The 12,509-nt window shown below is 37.3% G+C and overlaps 2 protein-coding genes across 2 annotated transcripts in view; both read left to right on the forward strand.

The window, feature by feature from the left end:
- Positions 1 to 12,509, forward strand: part of kcnv2b (potassium channel, subfamily V, member 2b) — a 172,954-nt gene that overhangs the window by 94,005 nt on the left and 66,440 nt on the right. The gene's annotated exons all lie outside the window — the stretch shown is intronic.
- The window catches only part of adamts12 (ADAM metallopeptidase with thrombospondin type 1 motif, 12), a 34,943-nt gene that overhangs the window by 15,731 nt on the left and 6,703 nt on the right, over positions 1 to 12,509 (forward strand). Inside the window, exons 13-23 of the mRNA XM_052556581.1 lie at positions 797 to 927; positions 1,893 to 2,013; positions 2,222 to 2,466; positions 3,111 to 3,252; positions 3,363 to 3,489; positions 3,755 to 3,965; positions 5,814 to 6,683; positions 8,892 to 9,044; positions 9,111 to 9,284; positions 12,006 to 12,152; positions 12,284 to 12,437. Of these exons, the coding sequence (XP_052412541.1) occupies positions 797 to 927; positions 1,893 to 2,013; positions 2,222 to 2,466; positions 3,111 to 3,252; positions 3,363 to 3,489; positions 3,755 to 3,965; positions 5,814 to 6,683; positions 8,892 to 9,044; positions 9,111 to 9,284; positions 12,006 to 12,152; positions 12,284 to 12,437 (2,475 nt within the window). The remainder of the gene's footprint in view (positions 1 to 796; positions 928 to 1,892; positions 2,014 to 2,221; positions 2,467 to 3,110; positions 3,253 to 3,362; positions 3,490 to 3,754; positions 3,966 to 5,813; positions 6,684 to 8,891; positions 9,045 to 9,110; positions 9,285 to 12,005; positions 12,153 to 12,283; positions 12,438 to 12,509) is intronic.

Genomic DNA, 12,509 nt, shown 5'->3' on the forward strand with positions numbered 1-12,509 from the left:
CACGTGGCTGCTTACAAGTTTATAGAGTTTGTTGGTTCACATTCAAGAATGCCTGACTTTTATTAGCCAGCTTTAGAGGCGTGTAGATTCCTGACACAAGTGTTTAGTCATTGTTGTTTGCTCTGTTTAAGCTGTTGGAGCGCAGCGTGAGTTTTAGATTGTAGATTATAGCCTAAATACTATTTGATGTTTGCATGGTAACAACACAAATTAATAATAAATTAAATGTGATTTTTATTCTGGGTCTGCTGTCTGACTTTGTTAACTTAGAGTTACAAAAAAATTACAATACTGAACAAAAGTTTGTTGTTTTTTGAAAGAAATTAACGCATTTAATTGATCAAAAGTGTCAGTAATGGAATTTTTAATGTTAAACGATTTCTATTTCGAATAAATGCTACTCTTATTCAGCAAAGAATCCAGAATTTCCTCAAAAACAAAAAAAATTATCAAGTCGCACCAGTTTTCAACTCATAATAATTAGAAATGCAGCCAATCAGCATATTAGAATGATTTCTGAAGGATCATGTGACACTGAAGACTGGAGTAATAATGCTGAAAATTCAGCTTTTTTTTTTTAAACAGTTATTTAAGAAATTGTAATAATATTTTACAATATTCCGGTGTTTAATGTATTTTGATACAAATAAATGCAGTCTTGTTGAAGAGACTTCTTACAAAAACATGAACAATCCTACAGACCCTGAACTTTTGCTATACTAAATGTTTTAGTAAAATGCTTGTGCTAACATTTACTATGTTATAATACAGTAAGTAGCAGATCTCTCTCTCACAGCTCGTCCATGCGAGCTGCACTGCAGGCCTGTGGATGAGAACTTTTCTGAGAAGATGTTGGATGCGGTTACAGATGGAACGCCCTGCTTTGTGAACAACAGCAGAAACATCTGTGTCAATGGTGTGTGCAAGGTAGTGTGGCTGGGTATGTCTTACTTTCAACCCATTTGTGCTCATGTGTACGCTGGAGTATTGTCTGTGTAGTGTTCTGTAGCTATACAGTGATGTAAACAAAGTGCACTTAAGCGACACATTTGCATCAGAATATCAGAGGAAGTTCTGTGCTGCAACAAGATTCACTAACATAACCTTTTAATATTGTTGCTCAATGTCTTTTGGTATTTTTAGTGGAGGTATGAAATCATTTCATGTCTAGTTCATCACATGAACTAGAAACAAGTTCCACTAATGTTTCACAGAGTGGTGAAATAGCTTTAGCTTCATTTTAAACTCTATCATTCAAAGGTTTGGGGTCAGTGAGATTTTTTCAATGTTTTTGAAAGAAGTCTCTCATGCTCACCAAAACACAATAAAAACAGTGATATTGTGAAAAATTATTAATATTCAAAATAGCTGTTTTCTATTTTATTATATTTTCAAATGTAATTTATTCCTGGATTTTCAGCATCATTACTCCAGTCTTCAGTGTCATGATCCTTCAGAAATCATTCTAATGTTCTGATTTGCATTTATTATTATTGTCAATGTTGAAAGCAGTAGGGATAATAATATTATGTGGAAACTGAAATGCATTTTTGATAAATAGAAGTTTAAAAATAACAGCATTTATTGGAAGTAGATTTTTTTGTCACTGTCATTGTCACTTTTTCTCTATATAATAAATCCTTGCTAAATGTAAGGATTTATTTATTTAAAAAAAAATAGAAAAAAACATTTTTGAGTAAACTATCCATTTTGGACAAAATAATTATTTGTTGGTTGCATTTTTTGCCTCTTCCTAATATTCATCCTTCATGTTATAAGAAAAGTACATTTTGAGTTATATTTATGTGCCATACAGAAAAACGATATTTTGTGCTTTCGTATATGTAAATCTCTGATGTTGAAGTATGTGTTTATGTGTGATCTGTCTCCAGGAGGTGGGTTGTGATTTTGGCATTAATTCTAATGCTAAAGAGGACGGCTGTGGTGTTTGTCTCGGTGATGGATCCACTTGTGAGACGGTGAAGGAGAACTTTGTGGCGCAAGATGGATTTGGTGAGTAATCTCTAGCCCTTTCTCTGAGTAGCACACAGTAATTATATGTTTATATATATATATATATATATATATATATATATATATATATATATATATATATATATATATATAAAATAATTACATTTCACAAATTTGACAAACTCTGTCCAGATGAATGTCTGTATGTTGAAACAGCAATGTTTATAAGTGAGATTCTGTGATTTAGGTTACACAGACCTGGTTTTGATCCCAGAGGGAGCTCGGGATATCTTCATACAGGAAGTGGAAGAGGCTGGGAATTTCCTTGCGATCCGAGCGGCTGATTCAGATGAGTATTACCTCAACGGAAATTACATAATTCAGTGGAACGGAGAGTACGAGGCAGGTGGAACCAAGTTTTACTACGATCGGACGGGTAATATGGAGAATCTCACCTCAGCAGGACCAACAACTGAAGCTGTCATGATCCAGGTACTGAACCTCATGCACGTGAACATATATATTCTGGGTTCAGTATCAGTTAAACTGTATAGACACAATGAGGTTTATATAACCAAGCAGAGGGTTTACTGTGCACTGGAAATCTACAGGCTGTTGTAGGAATGTAAAAAACAGTAATGATTTAAATAGTGTTTTATGGGTCATCCCTTTCTGATACAAGTAGAATTTCTATTGAGAACAGAAAAGGTTGTCAGGTGATTTACTGAGTATTTCTGTTGTATTCTTTCAAAACAGTGTGTACAGTATTTTGGCATTTATTCTTGTGCATTAATTGAAAATGCGATTTTTGTTTGTTTTGACAAATTGGGGAAAGAGTCAACGTTATACACCCCACTGTGTTGAACCTAAATATTTCTTTAATGAACCAATGGACAAATTGCCCAGAAAGCATTTTTATTAAAATATTGAATTTGAATTGAATTCAATGTTCTTTTGAGAGATCATTGTAGGAGATGCAGTGATTTTGATTTATCACTCTTCTTCTGACATTATTTACGTGAGAAAGCATGAAAATAAAGTTGTTGCTTCTAACTGGCGGCACATGCAACACAAGATGGTTTGATGAATGCTGTCATTAAATGATAGATGCTTTTGTTTCAATGCGAAATGTTCAGCTGTTGTTCCAAGAAGCAAACCCTGGGGTCAAATATGAGTACACCATTAAGAGAAGTCGCCTGCTTGGGAACGAAATTCTGCAACCAGAGTACATTTGGAGATATGGAGCCTGGACTGACTGCAGCACCACCTGTGGGCTTGGTACAGAGCAATCCTTACTCAATCCACTGGATTGTTTGGTGTGTTTGTATTAATACAGTTTAGTCCAGCAGGGTTTTGATAGCATGTGACCCTCTGTCTCTGTGATTCAGGTGAGCAGCATCAGCCTGTGCGCTGTTTTGAGCCAGAGGTTGGTGTGGTCGAGGAAATGCTGTGTGACCCCAACACACGTCCTGATGACAGGCATCGCAAGTGCAAGAACATGGACTGCCCTGCAAGGTACACCACTTCACAATAACACACCACTGTTCTAGTCTTATTTATTCCTGTCATGGCAATCAGCATCATTACTCCAGTCTTCAGTGTCACATGATCCTTCAGAAATCATTCTGATATGATGATTTGCTGCTTAAGAAACACTTCTGATTGTTATCAATGTTGAAAACGGTTGTGCTGCTTCACAGTTCTTTTTTTCAGGATTCTTTGATGAACAGCATTCAAAAGAACAGCATTTATTTGAAATAGAAATCTTGGTGTACCTCAGGTGGTGGGTGGGAGGATGGCAGACATGCTCGTCTACATGCGGTCCAGACGGAGTGAGAAAGCGCACCATTCTGTGTGTGCGTACGGTGGCCGGAGAGGAGCGGGTTCTGCACCCTGGAGACTGTAAGCAGCTGCTCAAACCCAAACCTGTGGTACCCTGCAACCGAGACGTAACGTGTGGGTTCGAATGGACTGTGGGGAACTGGAGCGAGGTGGATCATTTCATTATAAATTATCCTGGTTCATGTTTTTTTTTTCTTCATTAAATTCATAGCATTCGCTCACAAAACTTTTGCGTTCTTTCAAGAAACGTTGCATGCACTCAAAAACAATTGTGTTCGTTTGCAAAATGTATCGATTTCCTTGAGAAACTTTTTCTGTAAAACTTTTGTGATGGAAATAATGAGGTGTCTATTTCATTGCTTTTGCAAATGGGAACACAAATGTTTGGTGAGAATATGCAAATGTTTTGCCAAGTGAATGCAAAGTTTGGCAAGGAAACATAATATGTTGCCCTCGAAAGCAAAAGAATTGAAAACATTTTTTTTACTGTCACCACAGGCACTTTCGCAGCGGTAGAACCTTTTCATAGTTCCTAGAAGTATTGGCGGAAGTACCCGATTTTTGGCATGTTCGCACCACACGGTTTTAGTTTGAGAAACTCTGTTTGGGGGAACCAATTTAGCTCCTACTAAAACAGTTCTATAGGAACTACCAGTGACATAAGTGTACACCGATTGGCTAAACACATATGAAACATCGGCAACCCAGCATTTAAAAAAATCCATGTAAAAATATTTATTACACAAACATGGAAAATCATATGTAACACAGCGAGATTAAGTCTGATTTTCTTGCTCTTTCAATTGCATAAATTGTGCATGTAACAATATAAAAACTCCATAATCACGAAAAGAAGGAGGTGGGAACCGGCGGACATCCAAATGAAAGCTTTAATAATCAAATAACCAAATAAACACAAAACAGCGCGTCGGCTGCCGCACACAAACTGAAACCAAAACACAAAATAAAACCCAGGCCCGGTCCTCTCTCATCCTTCACTGTCGTCGCTCCTCTCTTGTATCCTTCCGATCTCCTCCGTGGGACTCGAGGCCGGTGAGTGGAGCAGGTATCGGTCATTTCCAAATCACTCTACTGGCCTCGCTCCATTCCCACGGCTCTCGGCCCAGTCCCACTCGTCACAGTGCATTTACATTCCATCTCTGTTATCACGGACCCCAAAATACACAACAAGAACAGCTCCGATCAAAGCATTCTATAAACCCCAGTTTGTAGATGCTGCACATACTGTAGAGGCATTGCTGTTGGCCGCTTTAGAGTTCCAGTGCGAATGTAACCAGGAAAATGGCATGATAGAGAAATTGGTTCTCAAGGAACCACAATGCTGTCAAGTTCCTAGAACTGTATTCCTAGAACTACTTCCTAGAACCCTTAGGGGCTCCATATCAGTTTCATGGTTTGTGTATTGTTTTGAATTGTTCGGGGGTTTTAACAAATTGTAAACTCACTGAAAATTAAAATTCTGTAATTTTCTCACCCTCAGTTTGATCCTTATGACTCTTGTCTTTCATTTTGACTTGCTTCGGTCTATTTGGGTTGCCAAAAATACTAACTTCGGTACCATATCAGTACTGAAATTGTGTTTATTTAAAATGTGAAGATACCAGCATTTCCCCCTGGCATTTCGAGCACTGTTGAGAGGATTTGTTAACACTTCTGATTGTCCACTGCGTCCAGATATATCTGTGATGTGCTCCAATGATCATCGCTTCAAAAACATGTTGTAAATACACTTTCACGCTCTTCACCAAGTGCTTACACAGATATACACGGGAGCATCGGAAAGCCGTATCTATCAGCGCATCCCTAATATATCTGATCATAGACGCATCCGCTGATAGACGCCAGATCATGTCAGAAATTTTCACCAGATCATGCACCCCTGATTCATGGGGCATTTTTAGCATAATAATAGGCTGCATTGTCATATTATTTAATTTTTGTGTTACCCAAATTCATGATTGTGTGTCATCCCACAGTGCTCTCTGTCTTGCGATGGAGGGATAAAGTCCAGAGTCGTCAAGTGTGTGGCAAAACAACCTGGCCGATGCAACCCTGCCAGTCGACCTCGTTCCACGATCCTCTGTAACCTCCAGAGCTGCTCGTCCACTAACAAATGGACGGGTTCTCCATTCCGACCGCGATTCCGACCTAGAGTCCCTCCTAAAATCCCCACGCAGGCCCCCAGGACCCAGACACCAGGATATAGCACCACTATTGTGTCCCCAAACACCAATACAACCAACACCTCTCCAGCATCCACAACATCTGACATAATCCATGAAGACGACCAAGACTTTATCTTGGTGAGGGACGATCGCAAAGGCAGTGATGGTCCTGTAACGGTTCTCACAAATACTGAGGATGAGGAGGGAAGTGCAGATCTGCGGCCCACAGATAAAAACTACACGCCAGGTTATGATTATATAGTAGACGATTCAACTGGTGAAGAAAGGGCACATGAGAATAATATGTTCACCAGCACACCTGAAGAATTACCCACATCCACTGTTCAATCACTGAATACTAACCTCTCCACGACAAAACCAGACACTACTAGAAGAACCCAATACAGTGATTATTTGACAACAACCCCAGTGTTGCAGAAAACAACAAGCTCACATGAACCATATACCACACCAAACCCAACAGTTCCACAAGCAACTGTTCCTACAGTGAAGATACTGAGAAAAGCCTCACAAACACCAAACAGTCAGAGCAAAGGCAATGCTCCTAAAGCAGTCAGGCAGAAGCCAGAGACGGCGACCATCACTGATGACTATGGAAACCTGAATGCACGAGATCCCATCAGCAGGAATGCATTTTGGAAAGTGGGCAACTGGAGTGATGTAAGAATACAAACCTAAAGCGATTACATTATATTATATGCATTGAATTATGATTTACATTAAAGGGGGGGTGAAATGCTCGTTTTCACTCAATATCCTGTTAATCTTGAGTACCTATAGAGTACTACTGCATCCTTCATAACTCCAAAAAGTCTTTATTTTTATTATATTTATAAGAGAAAGATAGTCTGTACCGATTTTTCCCGGAAAAACACGAGCGCCTAGAGGCGTGATGTGTGGGCGGAGCTAAAGAATCACGAGCGCCAGTAGGCTTTTGAGTTGAGAGCATGTGGAAGCTGTGACACAGATCCAGAGGCTGAAATTTAACAAGAGCAGCATCAGCAAAGGCGGTATGCTATGTGGTATGTACTGAAACTGTATATATTTGCTTAGCGGTTTTGGAAAATGACTAAGTTCCACTTTATGTCATCTTTTTTTTTTTTTTTTTTTTTTTTTTTTTTTTAGCTGTACATGTGGAAAGTGCAGTTTGATGACAACATCGCATGTTGTTTACTTGATGTGCTTACACGCCGATAGCTAAGTTAACAACACAGAGATATTTGAAGCAGTTTTACTCACCCCCATGTGGTTCCAACAAACGATCGTGACCCTTTTCCGTTGGGACTGCATTATCCTTAAGAAATAAACGATGTGCAATCCGAAATGCAGGGAACAAACAAAAACACTTGCACAACTCCGTTGATGCTCTGTAAAAATAAACTCCATCCACTGGTCCCTTAATGCTGTTTTTCTTTTGGTAATCTGTGCAGGGTTGTCTTGCCCTGGCAACCAAAAAAACAGTTCTTTTGTGACTTTGCGCGACGCTCTCGCTCTGATCAGGCTGTGCTCAGCCTCTCAGTGCTCTGCTATACGGGAGCGCGCGCTCTTCCGGCAGAAGTGCCCTTAGGACCCATATAAGGAAATTCCGCTCCATCTAACGTCACACAGAGCCATACTCGAAAAAAAACTTTCCGAAACTTGTGACAAACCGGAAGAGGTTTTTTTGGAACAAAAATACTCCTTCAAACGTACAACTTAATTTTTGAAACTTTGTCCATGTTTAGCATGGGAATCCAACTCTTTAACAGTGTAAAAAACTCAGTATGCATGAAATAGCATTTCACCCCCCCTTTAAGATATGCATTCCTAGAAGGAAATATTAGTGCTTGCATGGCAGCAAAAGAATAGTGTTAAATGTTTGGGCAGGTTTAGGCTTGTTGTCAAGACACTGCAAAATATCAATTTCTTCTTCAGTTTTTTTAATTTTGTTTTCCAGTGCAAATATCGAAAAGTTCTTAAAGGTGCAATAATCGATTTCTGACAAATGTTGTTAATATTTGAGATCAGCAAAACAAACACGCCCCTACCCAAAAGAATCACACCTATCTCCGCCCCCAAATTTCTGAACATGCTATTCAACACAGGCACCTCCCTCATCACTACTGGACACGCCCCTTACTGGGGATTGGCTACAAGTGTGTTTTGGTGCTCGGCCTGATCCACTATCAACAGCATTTCTCAGAAATCGCTTACTGCACCTTTAAATCAAGATACATTAACTTGAAAAGCAAAATACTTTCTTATGTTAAGGTCAAGTTTTCTGATACATATATATCACCATTTTGTGAGTTTATGCTTAAAATGAGAAAATATATTTGCCAGTGGGGTAAGAAAAATTATCTTATTTTCTTTTTGAATTAAATGTATGTACTGACAGAAATGAAGGAGAAGAAACTGACACATAACAACATTATGGTATTTTAAAACGTAAAACTTTTAATCATTTAAATAAATGGGAGATTTTCAAACTGTAATCTTAAATTTCTATGAAAAGTACAGTACAGTGTTTATAAAAAAAATTGCACATTGAAGGCAAAGAAAATGTGTTTAAAAAAGAAAAGTTTGAATGGGTCTGTACATTAAGTGGTTCAAGCTGAATTTCCTGATGAAAATGAGAGGAGTTTTGACGTTTGTTGTCAGAACATTACTATGGAGCTGAATTTTCTTTTTTTTTTGCATGTTTCATGTTCCACGCTGAATAAAAGTGTTCATTTCTTGCACAAAAATCTTAATGCCCCCAAACTTTTGAGTGCTAGTGTACCTGTTTATTTGCACATTACTTAAAGCAACCCATGTTCATTTGAAAAGTAATCAAATGCATTAATGCAGTACTGATAATGCATACCTAATATGTATCGTTCGTCCCAGTGCTCCACTACGTGTGGTCTTGGTGCGGTGTGGCGGTCAGTAGCCTGCAGCTCAGAGCGTGAGGAAGATTGTGCCAGTGTGAAGAAGCCAGAACCTGCCCGCAGATGCAACCTGCGACCCTGTGCCACCTGGAAGAGTGGAAACTGGTCTGAGGTAAAGCCACGATTTCAAAACATATCCTGTATCCTGCAGTGAGCTGTGATGCCCTCCTCTCTTTAGTGTCCTGAAGGCTGTGTGACTGATATGAAGCATCGAGAAGTGCAGTGCATCAACACTCAGAGCAGACGTCCACTGAGGCCTTTTCACTGTCAGGCTCTTTCATACAAACCACAGAGCAGTTTGCCCTGCAGCACCCGGCCCTGCCTGCAGTGGAAGTCCTCACCCTGGGCAGAGGTACTAATACTAATGGCACTCTAAGATAAATTGTCCAGAGCAGTGTTAATTTAGTATCATTCACATACTATTATTGTTTCTATTATACTATATTACTATATACTATATTGTTATTATTTTGAAATAGTAATGTAACAAGGTTTTAGTAATTTTGTTTTAGTTTTTAGTAGCATAGATATGCTATTAGTTTTTGTTAATATTTAGATTTTTTTTTACTTTTCTATTTTCACTTTAATTTGAAAGTTTTAGTAATTGTGTGTTTTTGTCATTTTTATCAGTTTTTGTTTTTAGTATCATTGATATACTATGATACAATTTTGAATTAGCTTTTATTTTTATGATTGCTATTCTCATTTAAATGTTCAACTTTTAGTAATTTAAGTTGTGTTTTTTAATTTTTAATCATTGTTTTTAGTATCATTAATATACTATTATAGTTTTTGTTAGTTTCGTATTTGTTTCTTTTTTGTTTTTCTCTTTAAATTTTAAAGTGTTAAAAATTGTGTGTGTATTTTTTTGTATCACTGACCTGCTATTATAGTATTTGCTAATCTTTTAAATTTGTTTTTCTTATGTTCTATTTTCGTTTTACTTTTAGCTAAATATTTTGTCAATTTAGCCTGTTTTTGTCATTTTTATTAGTTTTTGTTTTTAATATTACTGATAAACTATTATCATATAATGTTTTGAATTGTTTTTTTGTTCTTTTTCACTTTAATTTTAGTTAAAGTTTTATTAATTATTTTTTTTTTTTTATAATTATGTTTTTTATGGTTGATTATATTATGTTATGTTTGTTTTTATTATGTTTTTAAAATAATAATAAAGTTTATATATATATATATATATATATATATTAGTGCTGTCAAAATTAGCGCGTTAACGCATTCGATTAATTTGAAATATTTAACGCGTTAAAAAAAAATAACGCAATTAACGCGGTTGCAGTTTTTTTTATTTCCAGTTGTGGCCTATGTGTGTTCAACGTGCAAAGAAATATGGATAAGACCAAGGAAGGACTTTTAGACGGAAAGTTTCAGTATAAAACTCTGCCGGATTACTCTTCAGTCTGCCACAAGAAACATTACTCTTCATTCAGTCTGCCACAAGAAACATTACTCTTCATTCAGTCTGCCACAAGAAACATTACTCTTCATTCAGTCTGCCACAAGAAACATTACTCTTCATTCAGTCTGCCACAAGAAACAGCAACATTAAAATCATGAACTCAAGTGTCATTGTTTAAAAAAACAAAAAAAAAACAATGACTGTAACAGTGCGTAAATCAGACCTTTCTGTAACGCTAACGTTAATAAGCTTAAACGAAAATAACGAAATAATTGTGCAGCGGAGTATTTTTTGTACACAGTGCCGCGAACTGTCAATCATTCCTGTACGCGTGCATCACTGTCCTCCTCAGAAGCAACTTGCGCTCTCTCTCTTCATCAAGCTTTAAAACAAAAAGGTGACAAAAAGATCATATTGTCTTTGTGCATAGGTTATAGATTAATTAGATAAATGAATATCTAAATTTGTGCCTTGCCGTCTACGGTATTTTTTTAGAACTTAGAAAAAAGATGCTGCAGCCAATGAGCAGCCAGCGGGGGATCGACTCAACCTCCGCAGACAGTTTTTAATGTTTATCAGACAATAAATACTCAAGATTTTGCTTTAGTATAACTCACAACGAGTTTCACACACCTTCTCCGGCCACGTTGAGTTGTTTACACTTAACAGTGGGAAAAGCGACACATGCGCTATTCACTTGTGTAACTTAAGGGTGAATGGGTAATGTAGTTTCTGCTCTGGGTGGGATGAATTAGGAAGCTTGCATTGTGAAGGGCGCTCTGAAAATCGGCAGTGCAGGTGAAAGATTAAAACCTCTATTAAAACAGATGTCCAAATGAGCGTACCGGTACGCTACAAGCACGTTCTGGGCGCACGGAGAGGTGGCGGTACGCTCAAGGGCTATATTTGGAAGTGGCTGTACTGAGTACCGGTGTGTACCGCCCACTTAAAGCACTGGCAATGACTATACTTTGGAATTTTTTTGCAGTCCACTTAGAATTCAACATGGAAATCATTTTTGTCTATTATTGGCATTGATTGTTTTGAAATTCAAATGGTACTTACATGCCTGTGTTTTTATTTCTGTAATAAATATGGCTTTCAAGCCAACAGTTAATTTGGAGGATATTGATGGTTTATTGCAGGTATGTTGTTTACATGAGAAAATCTGTGTTACAAGTTAAACAAAAATTCCAATAAACAATCATATTTTGAATTTAAATAGTTTCTTTGTCTTGAGTTTACATTAATTATTTACATTTTACATTTACATATCCAAAAAGTTTCAGTCTTTTAATTGCGATTAATCGCGATTAATCGCGATTAATTTTAAAAAATTGTGCGATTAATTAGTTAATATTTTTTAATCGATTGACAGCACTAATATATATATATATATATATATATATATATATATATATATATATATATATATATATATATATATAGTTTGTTTTTCAGTTTTAATTATTTTACTTATTACTTATTATTTCTGGCAACTAGCTGAAATAAATATGTATTTATTTATTTATTTTTTATTTCAGTTAAAATTCATTTTATTCCAAGTAACAGTTATAGTTAACTATAATAACCCTGGCCCGGAGTAGTTCTGACTGTTTATATTATATATATATATATATCTGTGTTTGACAGTGCTCTAAAAGCTGTGGGCACGGAGTGAAGGAGAGACGTGTGTACTGCCCTGAGTACCAGCGCTGCAACGTCACGCTCAAACCCAACAACACTGAGTCTTGCAACCTGCAGCCCTGCACCAGCTGGGCCACTGAAGCCTGGGGTCAGGTAACCAGCCTTGTAACTGTGTAGTATTTATAATCAAGTGTGCTGGACGTTCCCATTCAAAAGAGCATTTTATTGGACAAAAATTGGTGTAGGCCCCTTTCCGATCCTCCCTGATTTTTACTGATTGACAGTGCTCCAGAAGCTGTGGTGGAGGGGTGCAGAAGCGAGCCGTGTGGTGCATAAATGAGGAATCCGGCGAGGAAGAAAAGGTGTCACTGTGTGCAAAAAACAGTAAACCTGACAGTGTGCAGAACTGCAACCCAGAGGAGTGTAAAACTGATTTAGGTAAACTGGATTATATAATATTGTATTCTGGTAGTTTCAGTGGTCCCAAAATGTATTTGCACACTTAAAAAT

Source organism: Carassius gibelio, chromosome B5 (assembly GCF_023724105.1).
Source record: "Carassius gibelio isolate Cgi1373 ecotype wild population from Czech Republic chromosome B5, carGib1.2-hapl.c, whole genome shotgun sequence".
NCBI classification, from domain to species: Eukaryota; Metazoa; Chordata; class Actinopteri; order Cypriniformes; family Cyprinidae; genus Carassius; species Carassius gibelio.